Genomic DNA, 13,382 nt, shown 5'->3' with positions numbered 1-13,382 from the left:
GTGTCACGATATATTGTATACGATATAATATTACCCACCCCTACTGGACATCTGTAAACAAGAAACAGTTCACATAAGAGAACCATGCAGGCAATTAATTAAAGTGTCATGTTATAATATGTACCAGCACGTGGCAAGTTCTGGATAGCTTCTACATGCTCTGCAGAACAAACCAGGGTTGAACCCCAAACCACCGATAGAGAGGAATGTTTAGACTTAAAAAAACAGCTTTTACCGTTGTGCAAAAGTACTTACAACTTAGAGCAATTCAGTGTCCTATTCACCTGGTACCTACCATCAGGCCTTGCTTAAACTTTGATTCATTCACAATGGCCAGTGTTCAATATAATTTAAAAGATAATGCCTAGAAACTTATATACATGTTGGTATTTCCAAGCCATCCACTGAAGAAACACTTTGTGCCCTTTTTGCATACTCGTCAGTGTATACATCTCAGAGATTTATATCATCTGGCCTTCCCTAACTATCCGCTCACTTATCATTTGATGTATTGAAACCTTTGATTTAGATGTTCTTTTCCTTTTATTTTGTTTGTTTGTTTGCTCTCTATGTCTCATTACCTATAGCTGTTACAGGCTGCGAAGTGCATGCAGATGCAGTACGCATTTAGTTACCATGTGGATGATCGCCCACGCTTGGATGATGAAAGTTCAAGGACAAATCTGTTCTGAGGCCCAATCGTGTCTGCAATCTGTTCTTAAAGCAGGGTAGCTTTGATCCAGTGATGCAACTGTGCTGCAACTGGCCAGCAGAGTGAGAACACGAGGGGCTGCTCACACATCCAGCCTCCGGCCAGCCTCCTGGACCCACTCTAATCGATCAGCTGCCCTGACCCTCAGCACTAGATCCCTGTGAGACCTTCACAGGGGTGGATTTACACAAAGCAGGGCACAAAGCATAAGGGTGGGTTCTTCCAGTCCCATCAGTCTTCTAAGATGGAATCAAAGGAATTTGTTTCAAAGAGGTTTCTTCATAATTTCTAAGCTGCCTCATATGGTTCTCTGCACATTGTGTAGTGCAGACTGTTTAATGTTTTAGATCTTGCCACAGTCCCAAAAATGGCTTTGATCACTTGAGTGCAGAACCTTATTTTTAAGGTGGGAGCTCGGCTGAGGCGTGCAAACCCTTGTCCTGCTTGTCTTGCAAGCAGGTTAATGATTTATTAATGAATGTCTGGAACAGCCGAATGCTAATCACAGTGCTGTTAATTTCACTGCCAATCTGATTAAGCTGAGTGAAAGTTAACGAACTTTCACTGATCGGAGCTGAGCTCTTCTCAGTCCCTTAAGATGGGCGTTATTGAATTACCTTTCGCTGATGCTGTAGTTCTTTACAGTGTGTTGGAGGGTAAATGTTAAAGGTAGTTCTTGTGTTTGAGTTGAGTCCATTTCTTTACTGCTAGACAGATGTCTTATAACACCCCTAGTTTTGTCAGTTACTATTGACATTTAAGCACAGTGTCCAATCATCTCAAATGATGTAAAGAGGTTTTTTTTTTTTTTTGGAATTGGTTGATATTTCCCAGCTAGTCTGTAACAATAGAAGTGAAAGCCTCTTTTGCTTTAAATAATAATGCAACCTGTTTTACACCACTGCTAAAATAACCAGATCAACACCATATCGTCGCTGACGTATGAAAACCACTTATCTCCATTTTTGTCTATTTTTAGTTTACTGCATGATTTGAACCGAAAAACTGTCCGTTACACTGTGCCAAATTTTTTTGACGAACGGACCAATAGAAACTCTTCAAAATGACCTGGAATAAACTCTTTTTACATTGATTTCTATTGAAAATTTACAAGGTTTTTTCCCTCTCCTGTAAAGTTGCTGTTTTGGAGATAAGTGTTTTTCATTGGACAGCGACGATATATTGTAGGTAGCTATCTTAGGATAGACTTTGAGGGTTAAGTGGTATTTAATGATGGTCATCCAACATACAATATGCTGGTAAATAAAGTGGTTTACCATCTCTTGACCATCAGATTGTATGTTGCGTTTGTTTTTATCATGCTGGTTTGACCAGCTCAATCCTTCTAGCTTGGTCTGTTTTTGGTCTGGTTTGTCATGCTGGTTGAACAGTTTGATTACGTTGGTCATATTGGTCAACCAGCATGGTCTTGCTGATCATGCTGTTTTAGCAGCTTGGTCTAACTGGTTAAAAACCCTTTTGTCTGTATAAAAGCAGTGTTGGAACAGACTTTGTTGCTGCATCCTCTACAGCTGTGTTTAGACTGATTGCACATTCTAATAATCATTTATCAATTATCATAATGGCTAGAAAGTGGTGCTTAACAAATAAACACACATTGACAGAACTAAACAAAAACTGGAGAGAACTGAAGAGGTCTGGTACAGGAAGAGTTATGACGGACTCAAATCCACAACAGCATCCGAAGAAGGTTTTTGAGAGGCAGCAGCATACCTTATATCTCAGCTTTACACTGGACCAAGTCTCAGTTATAGCTGTGAGAAGGAAAAACTGCAGGAGCCGCTGGTTTGACAGGTGATGTGGCCATAAGAAAAACCTGGTTTAAATGTCAAAACAAATAATCTGTTAGTGGATCACTGAAAAAAAAAGTTTTAATTCTTTTGACAAAAACTTTGTAAAGAACTTTATTTTTCACCTTTTTTTTTCTTCCTTCTTCTCCTCTTCAAAATGATTTTGGTGTCAGCAGTGGACTGCTCTTGAGTGCCCAGTCTACTGGAGTTAGTTATCTGAGGCTCCATCAGAACAGTCTTGTTTATTTTGCAATTTTATTCTCGAATGTAGGCAGTAATGGCATGAAGGTCAACCCCTATATTCCTCCTGTCCCCCGTGCCTGGAGCAAGCAGGGGGAAAGATTTGCATGGGTTATTAAAGGAAATAGCCGTAGATTGAAGGCATTGAGATGTGAAATGAAAACTCTGACCTTTCAGCAGCTAAATCACCCACTTTCTGCCTTCACTTGAGCTTTAGTTTTGTCTTAGACTCTACTGAGACGGGAGTGTCGGTTGAAGTCTGTCCGCAAGCGCTCATTAAGAGATGCCATTTAAAGCAGCAGGTATCTTCAGCTCCGCGCTCTCAATTTGATACGGCACAACATTAAACCCTAATTCATTTCCATTAAAGGAAATTTGTCACTCTTGAAGGCACTCTGAAATTGAATATGAGTTGTATTATTGCTTGAAGGAGACCAGGGTAAATATTGTTTTCCCCTTTGGTGGCAATTACATGCAATTACACTTAAGCTAGTGAAATTGTTAAATGACACTGTTAATGAAAACAAATGCACTCTGTTGTGTGGGGGGTTGGAGAGGCTCAATGATTTCATGTCAGAATGAAAATATGTTTATGTAATTAGCTATGTGTGCATGTGTATGCATCAGTTTCCCTTTCTAAATGGGTTTTGAATTTCTGTATGCATATTCTATGAATATACAGTGACCTGCCTAAAGTCATCAGACAGGAACTAGTTTTTGCCACCATGATTTTGGAACCATGATTTTGCCATGTGTCATGGATACAGAAAAAAAAAAAAACACTGTACTAAACTGACCTGTACTGACCTGTAGCATATGTGTCTTATTATTAACCCTTGTGTGGTGTTCGGGTCTGTGGGACCCGTTTTCAATTTTCACCAAATGATACTAAAAAAAAAAATCTTTTTTCTGACTTAAACTCATTGGCATTGGCTCATTGGCCCCCTAACCATTTATATTACATACAGTATGTTTGGCCAAGGGCTAATAAACATTGCTTCATTTGTAAATTTAAAACTAAACAAATTTTCTACTCATATCTTGAGTTAAATTCATTTTCTTTTACATTTTATTAAAAAAACTAATAAAAAAAAAGAGTAGCACTTTTTGAAAGAAATGTAACATAAGAAAGGTAAAGGGCAAATATTAACCATGTAAGCTGTTATATTGCTATTATATTTATATTAATTTATAATTAATTTTGATGAATTAAATACAAGTAACAAAGTAAACGAGTAACAAAAATATGAACACCACACAAGGGATAAGTGTAGATGAGTTCTCATTCATAATCCCTTTTCAATTTATACAGAACTTTAGCCTTTGCCTAAATTATTGTGTATTTCTAGTAAAGCTATGTGTTCCTGGTACATATGTGATATTATGAATTAAGAAAATGGAATCTCCCATCAGTTTGGCATCCACTATCAAGCCCCACTCAAACTCTGATATTGCACGCTGCCTTGCATTGAACACGCTGGCCAGTGAAAACCCCACCAAATAACGTTTATACAAGTACGAACATTCCTGAGCTATTTGAAATACTGCTAGCTGCTTTTCTGAAGATATCCTCAACTGTAAATACATTTTATATTAATTTACCTCTAATTAAACTGGTAAACTTTTGGCCCCAAGCCACCTACTCTAGCCCTTAGGAAATGGCTATTGACTTGTTTAATATTAGAACTAACTACTGGCAGGAATGTGTTCAGGATTTTTGTTCAGTATTTATTACATTCATCGCCAGTCATCAAATGGTTTTATCGTTTTACTTTGTTATTTTTTTTTTTTTTTTAAAGAAGATAAGTATATTTTACATTTGAATTCCCTCATCAGTGGAAAATTAATCAGTTGGGCTGTATCACACCTCAGCCTGCCCAACATGAGCTTTTGCTGTAATATTGTGTTATATACTGATATATATAGTGTTCAATACTGACACACCCCTCTCTCTGTAATCCCTCTCAGGTAACTACCAGCTTTCCCCCACTGTGAACATGCCTCAGGATGACACAATCATCATTGAGGACGATAGACCACCTGTGCTTCCTGCCCGCCTGTCCGACCAATCATCTTCCAGCTCCCATGATGACATGGGCTTTGTGACAGACGTATCCACCTCCTGGGCCAAAGATATTCAGAATCAAGATGACTGGTAAGAACTTGAATCCCAAGGTTATAGCAAGATATCGGGATCCACTACAGGAAGAGCTGGGTACAATATGTTTACTGTCATATACTGTTACCTCAAAAGGAAATCATTGGATCGACTGTTATGTATCAGTCTTGAATAGTTACATTTGCTGCATCACAATATGCCAATACCCACTAGACAAAGACCTGTTGGCCCTAGTTAACACAGATAAAGTGTTACAGGACTCTACCGGTTATAAATACACGTTTTTGTGTAAACCATGTCCTGTGCCCACAGTGTCCATAGAAGCTTAGAGCTTATCATGTGACAAAGCAAAACCCAGGGAAGTAAAATGGATCAGCATTAGACTAAAAGCTAAGGCTAGCCATGCTGCTTTTACCTGAATCAAACTCGAGACATACACTCATCAGAAAGAGAAAATGCAGGTTTATTTCATAACTGGTTAAACTTGAGAAGGCTAAACTTAGGAAAGCAAGTTGGGCCTATGCAAACCATCAGCAGAATTTATAAATATTTAATTAATGCATTCTATAGCACCTTTAATATGAGATTTCACTTATAGCACTTTGAGTGATGGTGGTGGCAGAGGTAGACATAAGGCATGGTAGCTGATTTAATCAGATCAAATTTGATAGGTGAATCCATTTAGGAACAGTCCAGTGTTTTAGCTTTACAGATATACTGCACATATTTGGTTATTTTTGATTTGTTAAATGTCTGACAGAACAGAAATGGATATGTTCCGATGAGGTCATAAATGATTTAAACCTTTTAAATGAAGGCATTCTTTGCCTGAGGGAGTGGAAGTGGGTGGTGTTCCTCTGCTAACTCTGACTGAAATGTGTGCACTGTGTAACTGAAAGGTCAAAGCAGTTATTCAGTTGAAACAAATGAATGTTGGGTATTAGATGTAGTTAATCAAATTGATAAGCCTCCCTTCCCCTGAGAAAACATGGATGACTTTCAGATGACATCATATACTCCCACTCTCTCCTGTTTCCAAATACGGTTCTCTTTACATGACTGATACCTGAGCTCGTTTGTGTGTCTGCGTGCGTGAGTGAGACTGTATGAACTCTGTATGAACTCAAATCTCCTTATATTAAGCTCAGTAGTGAACACTGGAATGTGTGCGTTTGTTTTTGTACATTTTCTGGATGCAAAGCAACCTACAAACTTCTAAGTATAAAAACTGATGGAATGATCCATTTTAAACAAAAGTATATTTCATTTCTTTTAGTTACTTTTAGTTTATTAGGAAGTCCATATTAAGGGCATTTTCACACCACAATTGATTTGTTCTGGTCCAAATCAGTTGAACATTTTCCCCCTTGGTTTGGTTCGTTTTTACAGACGGTAAAATCCAAGCTCACTGAAATGTCTCACAGCAGACAAGGTGATAACATTCTCTCTGCTCATTGGTCAGACGTGTCGGAGGCAGGAGCAAGAAAGTAAATACAGAGAGAATTTATTATTTATTTTCAGTTTAACATTGAGCAGCAGCAGACATGTGACTTGTTCATAGCTGTAGTAATTGTCAGGGGGATATATAAAACAGGTTAAACTGTCTATAGGAGTGGATTAGCTCAAACTTGTTGAGTTCCTGATAGCTGTGTCGGATCAAGGTCAGATCAAATATTCACACCGCAAACAAACAACGTTTTGGTTTGGTACCAGACTGAGTTCACCTCCTATTAAGGGTCTTAGTGTGGTTGATTTGGCGTACATCCAGTTTTTCACATCTTCACAAATTAATCAAACTAAGTGGGAAAATGAACCAGAGTCTGATTTAACCAGATTAAAAGTGCAGATAGGAAAATGCCCTTAAATGTACAACATTCAGTTCTTGATGATTTTTCAGCAGCACCTTTATTCTTTAAATCCTCTGTTCTACCACATTCCAAATGCATCCTATTGAATTCAGATCATGTGACTGGGAAGTCCACTGAAACACTGACCTACATGAAAATAAAATATATTGCAGTCATGTGAGGATGCACAAAGTTATTGGCATTCAAGCAAAAGTTGATTGGTATTAACAAGCCCAACATGTGCCAAGACTGGGTTTCACACTCCATTACACCACCTCAGCCAGCCTTGACTGTGGACACAAGGCAGGTTGGCTCCATGACTTCAAGCTGTTGTGCCAAAATTTAACCTTACCATCTGTGTACCTTGATTCAGTTTTCCGTTGTGGTAAGCCTGTGGCCGCTAAAGCCTTAGCTTCCTGTTCCAACATTTCTGGCACATGTTGGCATGATTCCATTGGGCAATTCCTGCAAATCTTCCTGTTTTTATACAGCAAATCGTAGATTATACCATTCCAAAAGTGTTCTAATGAATTCAGATCTCAGTGTTATCATGCTGGAAGTAATAGTAGAAGGTGATTTGCCAAAACAAAAATTGCCAATACAATGCCCCAGACAGACTTTAAGTTTATTAAATCAGATTAGGATTCTCCTGTCTTTAATTGTCGGGTTTTGGTGAGCCATGTGTCTACTGCAGCTTCAGGTTTCTGGTTTTGGCTGACAGATTGGAACTCGTGGACTTGCACATGCTGCACATTTTAAGATACTATTGCTGTTCAACACAGTTATTTAAGTAACTGTGGTCTTGCTGTTATTTCCAACCTGCCAGGCCATTCTGCATTACACTCTTTCATTAACAAGCATATGATACGATTTCTGACAACCTTCTGAGTGAATTCTTGAGCAGCAGCAATCTATAATCTTAACCTGAAGATACTGGGTCATATCTACAGGACTGAATGTGTTGCACTGCTTTGATGCAATTGACTAATTAAATAATTGCATTAATGGGTCGTCATATAGGTCTTACTAATACATTGTTATGACGGTGGTCATCATTTTTATGTGCTGTGTGCAACATTAGCTTGTTATGTAATGGTGCATATGGTACATATGGGACTCCTTTTTATACATTGTGCGTTTCATAACCCAAGGCATGTGTACATATCTCTCTGATTGAAGGTCATGGATAACTGGGATCTAAAAGCTTGACTGGATGGTGTGTGTACTGCATAACTGCTCCCCACTGTAACTGCCTCTGCACAGTGTTATTAACTGGAGAAGCTTTGTGGGCTCCATCATTCCACAGGCTGCTGTTTTATGGCTTGTGGCATGACAAGTTGTCACAGTGGGTATAAGTTTAATTAGAGGCTGTTCTAAATCACAACAGCCCAGAGCTTAAAGCTCCACCATAGGAGTTCCTAATGCGTCTGTGAAAGCGCTGTTACACCAGCAGAGATCTACAGCACGATACAAATCCCTTTCGGTCAGCCAGCGCTGAATGAAGCATGAGGGAAACACGCTGGAGCCGTGTGTGATGTATTTATTGTGCACTGTGTTCTGTGCCACTGTAGGACATGTCGGCAGCTGTTGTGGGGGTTAAAGCAGGTCCAGCAGGGGTGTCTGTGCTGCAGAGGTCTTGGAACAGCTCCAGGATTCTGTTGCTTGGTCAAGGGCGTATTAGTGTGACATTGGCAGGAACAAGTTTTTTGGATTTGAGTTTGCATAGATAACAGTGCCCTATTTGGAACTAAACTTCGGATCTTAACTTTTAAACAATACAGCTCTGGAATAAATTAAGAGACCACTTTTCCACGTTTCTGAATCAGTTTTTTCTGATTTTGCTGTTTACAGGTATATGTTTGAGTAAAATGGACATTGTTGTTTTATGCTATAAACTATGAACAACATTTCTCCCAAATTCCAATTAAAAATATTGTCATTTAGAGCATTTATTTGCAGAAAATGAGAAATGGCTGAAAAGAAAGATGCAGAGCTTTCTGACCTCAAGTAAGTTTATGAGTTCAGAAATCAATATTTGGTGGAATAACCCTGAATGTCCTTCATAGTTTTTATGCATCTTGGCATGTTTTCCTCCACCAGTCTTGCACACTGCTTTTAGATAATTTTATGCCACTCCTGGCGCAAACATTCAAGAAATTCAGATTGGTTTGATTGCTTGTGATCATCCATCTTCCTCTTATATATTATTTTTATTTTAAAAGGGTGTTTATACAATTAAAATGCAATTATGACCAAACTGAGGTGATTTTAAACCAAAATATAAATATAATGATACAATGCAAAATCTAGGCCATTCCAACCAGGCTCTTAAAATCATTCCATGTGGCATTTGCCAATAATACACAAGTGTGGAAAATAGATATTAATTAAAATAATACATTAATAAATTAATCAAATTATTTTAAACCACGTGATTTCTTTATACTTGTTTTTTTTTTTTTTTTTTTTTAGTTTTACAAGTCTGATATGGTGCTTGCTTAAATAAAATATATAAATACTCTTTTAGTAGCTGAACTATGTATTCTTTTTAAATTATTTCTAACATAAGTTTATAAATTGAGTATATAAAGTTTTCCCTAATTAAAGAAGTCCCCAATTGCTACAGGTCTCTAACTCGTCACATCACTGTGTGTTAGTTGTAATATTGTAAGGCATGTTAAACTGTGTGCTTGTTTTATAAGTGATGGTGGAAAGTTTTTTCTCTCTCAAACAGTCAGTTAATTTATGACTCAGAAGTTAAAATCATTTCCACCCTCACCCTCCCCTCAATGCTCATAAACCTGCAGCTTTTACTTTACGTGCTCTCATTCGTGCAGTGTCAGAGGTTTGTCATCATGGATTAGGGCTATTGCAGATGCCCACACACCACACACCACACACACACACACACACACACACACACACACACACACACACACACACACACACACACACACACACACACACACACACACAGTCACAGAAGTGTAACAGTGCCTTAGGTTATTCTGAATTATTCATGTCTAAAAAACCCTAACCTGAATGCCATCCTTTCTCTCTCTCTCTCTCTCTCTCTCTCTCTCTCTCTCTCTCTCTCTCTCTCTCTCTCTCTCTCTCTCTCTCTCTCTCTCTCTGTGCTCTAATCTGTGCTCTGTTTTTCTCTTTTCTTCATGCTGTCTCACTCCTCACTGTCTCACCCTCACTTACTTTCTCATTCTTTTTTTATCTTTCTATTGCTCTCTCTCTTTCTCTTAGTCTCTATCTTAGTCATATTATGTATGATTTATTGTGTTTAGCATTATTTTATCTTAAATAGTACAGAGAATTATTATTATTATTGAACCTTGACATTTTTCCGGTGCTGTGATTCATACTTTCTTGCGTGTTTGTTTGTTTATTTGTGAAGTTTAAGCTTCCCCTCATTTATAAGCATGTAAACAATGATGCACACTACTGTAGGCTGTCTCAAGCGAAGTCAGTCCTTCAGCATTCATCAACATCAGTGTCTCCATCAGCATGACTACCACTTAGATCACCCACTGCTGTTGCGTGACAATCAGTAAACATGGAGAAACAGAGGCAAAACAAGAAGCGTTGGGAAATAGGAGCCGGAGGGAAGAAGAATCAGTGTACAATTCTGTGTCTGTGTGTATGTCTGTAGAGAAAATTATAGGGGGAGGTTTCAACTTTTTTACTTTTATTTATAACTTTTGCATGTAATAGTACCTAGGTGATTCTAGGTTGGCCAAGTAGCACTAAAACTTTAAATGTAACCCTCGAGGGGCGCCAAATGGTCCAGCGGTCTAAAGCTCAGGGGGAGCACAATTGGCCCTGCTCCCTCCGGGTGGGTAGATGGCGCTCTCTCCCCACATCACTCCTAGGGTGATGTCCACAGCACAGGGCTTCTGTGAGCTGATGTACCGGAACCGAGTCGCTGCGCTTTACTCCAAGCGCGCTGTGATGCTGCTCAGCAATGCTGCATCAGCAGCAGCTCGAAAAGAAGCGATGTCTAACTTCACATGTATCGGAGGAAGCATGTGTTAGTCTTCACCCTCCTGGTGTGTTGGGGGAGTCCTAATGAGTGGGTTAAGAAGTTGGCTGTGCAAAATTGGGTAGAAAAAAAAGTAACCCTTGCAAATGTCTTATTGGTCAGAGAGAATCATCACTCTGCACAATGCTATGCAAACATCCAGCACAATCTAGCCATTTGTATGATCACATTTGTTTTTTATTTGAATTCCATGGAAATGTGAAAGGAGGGAAACCCTTGCTTTCAGAAATAATAAAAAAAAACAACAAACAAACAAAAAAAAAAAAAAGCAAGCAAGCTATTCCATGACTTAAGGTGCTTGCACACTGCACGTGGTAGCCATGCTGCTTAACGCTGACCCCCTTCGGATTTAAGTTGTTTGTTCCATGGAGCTGTGCGAAAAGTGTTGCGTTTCCCGCTCATAACTACGCCTCCACTCGCTAATGTTTACCGCTGTCAAAGTTAATTCAGAACCTGATTCAACTTTTAACTCACGGCAACCTGTACTGCGGCACAAAACGTGAGCCGTGAACTAACCGGACCAGAGAAAAACTGTAGTCCAACCAACAAAAAACATGGCGAGCAACTGATATTAACGATTACTGAACACCTCAAGTAGAGCTTTTTTCTAACGTTTAGAGACTGATACAGGTCTACAGATGGAGTAGCCGACTTAAAACTCCAAAACACTGGACGTTTTTTAGAAAACCCTTCCAATTATCAGCAGGTGACGCTCGGTGTCAGCAGCAGCATAACACAACTGGTCGGCGTCCAATGTGAAAGCATCTTTAGGATTTATTTATAACAACAAGCAACAGTGATAATAATTGTTGTTAATGATCTTGTTGTGGTTATATATTTGTTGTTTGCTCTCTCGTTTTGATAGCAAGGTTTTTCTCTTTAAGGTTATTAGACAGTGGTCAACCCTTTATAAGTTTTAATGTCAATCATGTGTGGTCACACTCATGTGACTTCATCAGTAAATGAGTATTTGAAGCACACACCCATTCTCAGTATCTTCTGTCTCCCTCACCTCTCCACCCGGTGACTCTCTCTCTCTCTCTCTCTCACTCCTCCTGTCTGTGTGACTCCTGTGCTGTGATCCAGCTGTAGTTGGGGGGCGGTGCAGGCTTGCTTCTCCCTCATTAGCACATTAACATGGCTGTTTGGAAGATTAATGATAGCTGCTTAGCAGGAGCAAAGCTACAGCTCACTGGAGACGGTCTTATACAGTGACCTAGTTTTACAACGCAGTCTTAGAAACAATTCAGCTGTGTGTGTGTGTGTGTGTGTGTGTTAGGAGTTTCCCACCTCCTGTGTGAATTGGGTAATGTGTGTCTTAGCTGGGAAGCTGTCATATTTCACCTATATTTAAGTGGGTTTGTAGATCCATAAATAAAGGGAACATGCAGTGTAATTGGACAGTGGAACACATTGTGTTGTTGTTTTGGCTTTGTAATCTGGCACTGTGGCTGGGTGGTTAGCATGATTGCCTCTCAGCACTGGGGACTTTCTCTAGTTAGAGACTCTCTACACTCTGTAGACAAAGCTACTGCTTTTGTTTGAGTAACTGTCTGTGGCCCAGCTTCCCAAATCATTCTAAAAAGTATTGGATGGAAGGCCAGCTTTTTTCAGCAAACACAGTTCCACTGCTCCACAGTTTAATGCTCTACCCCACACCTGGCACTAGACTTGATGCCAATGGGTTCATGTTTATCTACTTTTGAGAGAATTTTTCTATTGACATCACTTCTGTACTGTGGTTAGACTAGCTGTGTCTGCATATGTGCACGTCTGTGTCAACACTGGGTGCAACTTGAAGTAGCTGGATACTTTTCTTTAGAAATTATGCTCACAAACAATTAAACATATAATGTGTATAATGTTTTCAGTCTTATTTACCAAAAAATAGTCCTTATTCCCTCTACATTCCCTCTCATTCACCATGCACTTGTGCTCTCCTGTATTTAACATAGTCGGTCCAGATACCTGATATTAAAATGAAAAGATTTGGTTCATGATTCTGAGCGATTCACCAAATTCATGGTTAATGTTGGTGAGCGTGGAGGGTAAGAGAACTCAGTGGGGGTAAGAGGATGAACCAAAGTGTGTGTGTGTGTGTGTGTGTGTGTGTGTGTAGCAGGGGGTAGGTTGTGTGCTGACGGCTTGGCTCGCAGCAGTAGAGATAGGACAGATTCATGCGCTGTGAGACACATGCAGCAGGAATCCATTCTGATAGCTGCTGAATGAATAATGGAGCGAGTGTACAAGCATTCAGCCTGGAACACTGATCTCTCTCTCTCTCTCTCTCTCTCTCTCTCTCTCTCTCTCTCTCTCTCTCTCTCACACACATTCCCTTCCCCCTCCCCCACTTTTTGCTCTTACACTCTTTTTTCTCTTTTTCTCTATTTTTCTCTCTTTCTCCCTTTCTCTTTCTTTTAGTCTTTATCATTTGTTTTTGCTTCTCTATCTCTCATGCACTTTTTCTCTCTGATGTGCACAGACGCTCTTCCTCTTTTTCTCTCATCCTTTCATACTGTCTCTCTCTCCTATCACACTGCATCCTTCTCTCATTCGTTCACACACTTGCTATTGTTTTTCTCTTTTTTGGTGCCTTACTCTA

The 13,382-nt window shown here is 39.4% G+C and overlaps 1 protein-coding gene across 4 annotated transcripts in view; it reads left to right on the top strand.

Annotated features, from left to right (window-relative positions):
• The window catches only part of pard3aa (par-3 family cell polarity regulator alpha, a), a 554,989-nt gene that overhangs the window by 356,558 nt on the left and 185,049 nt on the right, over positions 1-13,382 (top strand). For all 4 annotated transcript variants that reach the window (XM_015602814.3, XM_015602813.3, XM_007238652.3 and 1 more), the window contains exon 15: positions 4,732-4,918. In XM_015602814.3, coding sequence (XP_015458300.3) covers positions 4,732-4,918 — 187 coding nt within the window. The remainder of the gene's footprint in view (positions 1-4,731; positions 4,919-13,382) is intronic.

The sequence above is a fragment of the Astyanax mexicanus genome, chromosome 6 (genome assembly GCF_023375975.1).
Source record: "Astyanax mexicanus isolate ESR-SI-001 chromosome 6, AstMex3_surface, whole genome shotgun sequence".
Classification (NCBI taxonomy): domain Eukaryota; kingdom Metazoa; phylum Chordata; class Actinopteri; order Characiformes; family Acestrorhamphidae; genus Astyanax; species Astyanax mexicanus.
This window is presented reverse-complemented; position numbering and strand designations above follow the sequence as displayed.